We start from the raw sequence: 6,684 nt of genomic DNA, 5'->3' as shown, positions 1-6,684 counted from the left end.
TGGTTGTTGGGAGGGGATGTGTGGGTGACGGGAGCGGCGGCGCCGCCCTGGGCGGGACACAGGGGTGCAGCACACACAGTATGACGTAGCAGGAACAGAGAGGGATGGAGGGAGGGAGGGAGGAGGGAGAGGGGGCGCATGCAAGGGGCCTGAGCCCGAGGCCTGTGGCAGGGGGCTGACCCTACCACGGGCCTCACACGCAGCGCCCGCGCGCTGCGGCGCGCGCCGCGCCCCGCCACCATGCCCAATTGCGACCCTCGCCGCAGCAGGGTGATGCCACAAACCCCCTAGATCCAACTGCCACGCCAGCTGCACCCGGACTGCTGCGGCAGCGCCGGAATGCGCACACACACTTGGTGCGCGCGCCCGCGGCTGGGCGCACACGCGCGCCCTCCAATGCACCCCGCATTGCCGCAGCGGCAGACACCCACCGATCGAGTTGTCGCCGCGGAAGCCGTGGGCGGCCAGGGCGATCTCCACGCGGCTGATGAAGTCATCAACGCCCAGGGCGTTGGGGAAGCTCTTGAGGACCAGCTCGTGGCGGCGGGTGAAGTAGGCGTCGCGCGAGTCGGTCTCGAACACCTCCCTGTCGCCGTTCATGGTTACCGCGGCGCCCGCGGCCTCGGGGTTGACGGCGGAGATCCAGGCCTCATGGTAGGCATCGACATCGGCGAGCTTCTGGGTGGTGGCGAGCGCGGTGCTGCCGTTGGAGCCGAAGGCCTTGGGCGCGGCCGCGCGGGCGGCGCGGCGGGCGGGGCCGCGGCCGGGGGCCGCGGCGCGGCGGCTGGCGTTAAGGGTCTGCATTGTGGCTGCGGGGAAGGCGGGACGCGCGGGGAAGAGGGCGGGCGCGGGCTGCGAGGCTCCGGTGCTCGTAGTAGAGAGCGGGTCTCTGCAGCGGGAGGAGGAAGCGTGGAATCGCAGATGCGACCGGAGAGAAGTATTGAAAAGTACCAAAATGCGCCGGCTCAAATGCAAAGCGGAGTCTCGAACGGCGAGTCCACAAACACACCAACCCTCGCACCGACAGAGGCCCACCCACACGCACGGAGGTCCCACGACACTCACATGTGAAAATTCTATAGAATCCCACCATTAAAATTGCTATGAAGCCCGGGCGTGGTTCCGGCATGATGCTCGGGGCCACGCTGACTCCTGCCACATGCGTCCATGGTGTTGGATTTGGGGTGTGCCCGCTCGGCCCGCTTGCGCCAGTCGCTGCATGTCACAGAAGCAAAAATTTTTACACGATTGGACCGACTACTCCCCCGCAAATCCTGGATCGTCACCACTGAAGCAGCGGCGGTCGCGTGGTGCGCCGCTGTTTGCCCAATTTCAGCGCACCACGCCCGCATGGAGGCCCCTCTGCACCGCATTACTGCTAACATCGACTAAACAAATTACCTGGCAGCCGCTGTAGCATAAGCGAGGCAAGGCATGGACTTGTCGAGCCGGTTATTTGTTCTAGTGTTGGGTATGGCCTGAGTACCTGACCGCCGCACAGGCCTGGTACGATGCGGGTACCCGGTGCCGAGTGGGCAGGTCGGCCCCCCCAGCACGCCACCAGCCAGCCACCCTAGGCACCATACGGCCACCAACGCATGCACGCTGCTGCAGTGTTTTCAAGCGTCGTAGCGGCTGGCCAACTCTTCATCCGCCCACTCCCCATGGGGCTGGCAGCAGCCGGCTGCGCTTCGTCGCAAATTCTCGACACTAAATGCAGGTCAGGTTTTGGCTTTTGGATGGATGCCCGATGCTGCCATCACAGCAGGCTCTGCTGGCGCCGCAACCAAGGCTGCCAACAACGCAAGGCGGCCGCGGGGCGCGGCCGCTGTTAGGAGGGAAGCGTAGGCCAAGCAGAGGGCAAGAGGGGGTGGCGGCGGGGTGAACACCCGGGAAGATGTATGGTAGGGGGCCGCTCCGGCCGCTCCATACTTGTCGCGCCTCACATGAGAAGACCAGCGGCACGCAGCCACGCCACCTGGCAGCGCCGCCGACAGCCCACGCAAGCATGCACCTGCGAGCGTTCCAACACAGCGCTGCGCGTTTGGCATTTCACGCACCCACTGGAAGGGCGTGGCGGGCAGGGCGGGAGCTTGATGCCATCGGGTCAAGCCAGGGATAGCTTGATGTGATGGGGCGCTGATTATTCGCAGCGGGCGCTCAGCAGTGCGCGCACGCGTTGGAGCGGATTGGTCGTTTGTGAGGGCGTCGCGGCCGGTTTGGCCGACGCAGACGCTGATGCCTCCGCCGAATGGGGCCGCGCATTCACAGCCCAGGAACTTTAACGAACGCCGGCAGTGTTGCTGCTGCCCGCACCGCTACCGCACCAGCAGCTAGTGACGCCCCCTTCACACACCCTGCAGTGAGGGCTCTGCTTGCTGACGCGCTCACATCTGGCCGCACCGCGCGCTGGCCGGGGCGGGTGCACTGCATGGCATGGCATGTAGGGCAGCTGATTGGACCCGTTCGCCGCATCTCGGCCGCGCTGAATAAAATGCCCTGATCTGCGGGACCATGTAGTACGTTGGTGAAGATTGCCCGGCTAGTCACAAACGTGTGTACGCGGCAAGCGGCGGCGAAGCAATCACTCGCCGCACAAGCAGCAAGCAGCACCGCGCCCATCAAGACTCGTCCATGGGGGAGCCTGCCGGCGGTGTCGGGGCGCGTGGCAGCGCCGGCGCGGGCGCGATCGGCGCAGCTGATGCAGGGGCGCTCTGGAGCGCCTGCCCAAACGCTGCCGGCGGCTGCGCTGCGCTCGCGCCCAAGAACCTTTTTGCGCCATTGACGGGCAGCGGGGGCTGTAGATTGGGAGTCGAGCCCGCTGGCGGCACTAACGTGGCGAATGTGGCCTCTGGGGTGGCGGCCGGCGCCGCAGACAGCAGCACCCCGACAGGCCCAAGCACAGGCGCGGCGACGGCTGCGGCGTTTGGGGCGGCAGGCGGCGCCGGTGTGGCAACTGGTAGGGGGTGAGGCGCAAAGCCTACGGCAGTCCCCTGCGGCCGCCCAAGCCCCGGTGTGGGCAGCAGTGCCGCTGCGTGGCCGCTCGCGGCGCCGCCACGGCGATGCGCCTGCGGGGCCGCAGCCACCGCCGCGGGCACGGCCGCCGCGACATGAGGGGAGGCGGTTGCGGCGGGGGTTGCAAGGGGCACAGCCGAAAGGGACGGGGTCGCTGAAGGGGGCGCGGCAACAACGGGCGTGGCGGCGGTGGTGCCCGCTATAGCTGATGGCGCGCCGGTGAAATGGAGGGCGGGCGTGAGTCCCTCCGCCCCGGCTGCCATGGGGGCTGGCGGTGCGGCCGCGGCGGGGGCGCCGTTGGTTGTGGGGGCCGCGTGCGTGGTGGCGGCACCCGCGGGTGCAGGCACGATTTCCGAGCCAAGGCCTGGAAGGGCGGGCTGCTGCCCCGACATCATCGTGGGAATTTCTACAGTATACTATCAAAGTTGAAGAATGGCGCGCACACCTTTCGCGCTTTCGGATTTTGCTGGTCTCGCTGAGACAGGATTTCGCCAATCAACATTCGTAAACCAGCGGCAGCAGGTGATGCTGATACGCACCAGGCCTGCGACCTTACCACGGCACGCGGCTTGCGGTGCAGCTGCGGCTGCAGCGCTGCGGGAAGGCAGACGTCACTGCACGTCATTAAACGCCTCCGGCCTGTTTGATCACGTTGACCGTTGCTAATAGATGCTGAACATGTCGCCCTTACGTCACCTGTGGTTGTGTCATATGCTGGGCGCATGCAAAGCACAACCCGCACAGCCCCACCGGCGCCAAAGGCGCCGGCCCCAAGATTGGGCCCTGGCGATTGACCCCAGTTTGCCGCCCAGGACATGTGTTCCTTTTCGGTTGCTTTAAATTTGATGCTGTCAGCTGATATCCATCAGATGCACAACCTCAATCTGGAGACACACACCAGGCCCCTCGCGTGCCGATGCCGCCAGCGCGACGCCCACAGCAGCGCGCCTGCGGAGGGCGTGCACGCGCGACAGCCGGCAAACAGTCGCACTCTGCGGGCCGACGGCCCCGAACACCATTGCTGCCCGCTGAGTCCCAAAACATGACAACGCGCACGCGGGTGTGCCAGCTGCAGGCGGCACACAGGCGCCTGACGTCTGCCGAGAGGATTGGCATTTGAAATGGATGCTTGGACCCCTCTGCCCGGCTTCTTTTCTGCCATGTCTTGAACCCTGGTGCACCCAACCAACACGAATTTGCAAGGAATCAAGCCCCAAGGATGTGGGGTTGCGTTACAGTGGTTGAGCGCTGGTCTCTGCTGCGCACCCGCGCTCGAGCCGGCACGGATGGTGGGCGGCGTTGGCCGGGCGGGTTTCTTGGTTTCAATGTCAGCTGCCGTCGCGGTGTCCGGCTGCGTGCAGCCGGCCGTAAGCGCGGCGGTTACTTGAGTATCTGCCGCAGGGCACTGTCAACATCGGTGTACTTGAACCTGTACCAAGTTTTTTTGGTCGGGAGGTTGTGAATGGGAGGTTTGAAACAGGAGAATCCAATTCTTATGGGTTCAAGGCGCGCGCGGGGCACCAGTGCTGCGAGTGAGTGGGGGTTTGGCTCGGCGCCGCCGGGCATCAACGGCGCGAGGGGACAAATGGTGCAAAAACGAGCTGATACACAAGCAGGGGTCAAGCGGGCGCCGACGCGGCGTCCCGCTGCGTGAAGCCAGGCCTCGACAGCAGCGGGCGTGAGCACGCGGCGTTCCCCGGCCGCCACCATCGCCAACGCCTTGACGCGCGCACAGCGCGCAGCGGGCGGGGCCGTGTGGTTTGCTCTACTCGCGCAGCAGCATGTTTGCAGCCAGGGGGAGGGAGGGTGGTGTTTTGCTGCACTAAACGCATCCTCACGCACATCTCCATCTGCGCGCACCTGAAGCCCTGCTCCTGGGTGCGGTTGGGCAGCACCTTCTGGCCCTCCAGAACAACCTTGGATCGAGTAGAGGGATCGAGGCGAGGGTGAGGTGTGCGGAATACCAAGAAACAGCGGAGGTCCGAGGGTCGGGGACAGGACGCCCGGCAGCGGGCGGAGCGGCGGCTTGAATTTGGGGCAAGGAAAGGAGGGATCCGTTGCGCGTGCCGCGTGTGCTCGGGGCCGTCACGGGCGGCGCAGCCCAGCGGATGCAAGCAAGGCGCAGCGGCGGCGGCGGCTGTGGACAATGGGAGGGCAGTCCAAGTTGTGCGGAGGGCACGGGCTGCTCGCCACGTTCCTTTGTTGAAGGGCGGGATGGAAGGGGGGGGGGTGGCGTGAGATGAATTCTAAGCGGGGGCCTCACCTTGGCACCCTCCCCCAGCAAGACGTTCAGAGCAAAGTCTGTGGGTGTGTCGGGTGGGGGAATGAGTGATTGCGTGTGTGTGTGTGTGTGTGTGTGTGTGTGTGAGTGAATGTTGCATGTGTTTGTTTTATGTGTCTGTGCGTGGCCGGCACGGGGGGCAATGGTTCACATGATGGAGGTGTGGGTGTGCATATTGGGTCAGTGGGGAGGGACAGGCAAGGCAGCAGAGATCCCCAGCGTTCGTGTGAGCAGCAGCAGCAGCAGCAGCAGCAGCAGCAGCAGCAGCAGCAGCAGCGGCAGCAGCGGCAGCAGCGGCAGCAGCGGCAGCAGCGGCAGCAGCGGCAGCAGCGGCAGCAGCGGCAGCGACAGCAGCGCAACGCCAGCTGAGTCTGCGGGGCGGGTGCGCGCCGCACCTGGCACAGGCAGCCAGCTGCAAGGGGGGCAGGGGCGGGGAGAGAGAGGCCGCAATAGGGGTTGTGAGGCGCGAGTGGGGGGGGGGAATGGGAATGAGCACGCAGGTTGAGTTGAAGCGAGTGACATTTCCGAGCAGAACGAGTTGCTGGGTCACATGGCGGGGGTGAGTTTGTGGAGAGAAGGGGGCGAGGAACGGCGCCAGGGCAGCCACGCTGAGGTGGCATCAGTGGAGCCAGAAGCAAAGCCAGCCGGCCCCACCACCGACGCCACCCGGGTGCCTCGCGCGCGCTCATGGTGGGCGGGCCGGCGTCCGCCAGCAAGAGAGCAAGATCTGCAGGGTGTGCCCCGCACGTCCCAAGATCTGACCCTCACCCCTCCCAGCCCCCAAAAACAGCAAAAACAAAGCAAGGGGGGCGGACCTGGGGCGTCCGAGGGCGCCGCCCACGGAGCTGCAGAGCTGCGCCATTGTCACAGGCTTGGGGGCGGTCCCGTTGTAGGCCCCCTTGTAGGCAGGGTTCTGCGGGGTCCCAAGGTTTGGGTGCCCGGGGTTTGGTTTCGGGGCGTCGTGTCAAATGAGGGAGGTGGAGAGGGGTTTGGCGTGCTGGTTCACCAATGCGCTTTGGGTGCATCGAAAGTGGCAGGGTATGAAAGGGTGTGATAATAGTGGCTTTGAATGTGGGGCAGGTGACGCACGGGGCCAGCAGGCAGCAGCTGGCCTCACCGCTTCGCCCTCTGTCCTTTCCCCACCCACCCACCCGCCCACCCGCCCATGCGTGCACGACGCGCTGTTTACCTAAACGATTGCTCTCCAAGTGTACGCAGCTTTTGTGTGCTTGTGTGTGTATATGTGTATGGGTGTATGTGTGTGTCCATGTAAAGGCCCCGCCAGACACACACACACACACACACACACACACAAACCACTCACACACGCACACACACCACCCCCTTGACCCCCTTCCCACATGCACACATGACGTGACAATTTATCC

General features: G+C 65.3%; 3 protein-coding genes across 3 annotated transcripts; all 3 read right to left on the bottom strand.

Moving 5' to 3' along the window:
• Nucleotides 1-193: 193 nt before the first annotated feature.
• Nucleotides 194-804, bottom strand: MNEG_12578 (hypothetical protein; the record flags this gene model as incomplete). Its single annotated transcript, XM_014038952.1, has 2 exons — nt 194-213; nt 432-804. The coding sequence occupies 2 exons, from the start codon at nt 802-804 to the stop codon at nt 194-196; spliced, it is 393 nt and encodes a 130-aa protein (XP_013894406.1).
• A 1,817-nt stretch (nt 805-2,621) lies between these two features.
• On the bottom strand, nt 2,622-3,410 carry MNEG_12577 (hypothetical protein; the record flags this gene model as incomplete). The annotated part of the gene is made up of 1 exon (XM_014038951.1): nt 2,622-3,410. One exon carries the CDS (start codon nt 3,408-3,410, stop codon nt 2,622-2,624), a length of 789 nt encoding a protein of 262 aa, XP_013894405.1.
• Nucleotides 3,411-4,395: 985 nt separating this feature from the next.
• On the bottom strand, nt 4,396-6,158 carry MNEG_12576 (hypothetical protein; the record flags this gene model as incomplete). Its single annotated transcript, XM_014038950.1, has 5 exons — nt 4,396-4,444; nt 4,876-4,931; nt 5,279-5,316; nt 5,692-5,708; nt 6,112-6,158. The coding sequence occupies 5 exons, from the start codon at nt 6,156-6,158 to the stop codon at nt 4,396-4,398; spliced, it is 207 nt and encodes a 68-aa protein (XP_013894404.1).
• Between the last annotated feature and the right edge of the window lie 526 nt (nt 6,159-6,684).

Source organism: Monoraphidium neglectum, assembly GCF_000611645.1.
Source record: "Monoraphidium neglectum strain SAG 48.87 unplaced genomic scaffold scaffold03315, whole genome shotgun sequence".
NCBI lineage: Eukaryota > Viridiplantae > Chlorophyta > Chlorophyceae > Sphaeropleales > Selenastraceae > Monoraphidium > Monoraphidium neglectum.
This window is presented reverse-complemented; position numbering and strand designations above follow the sequence as displayed.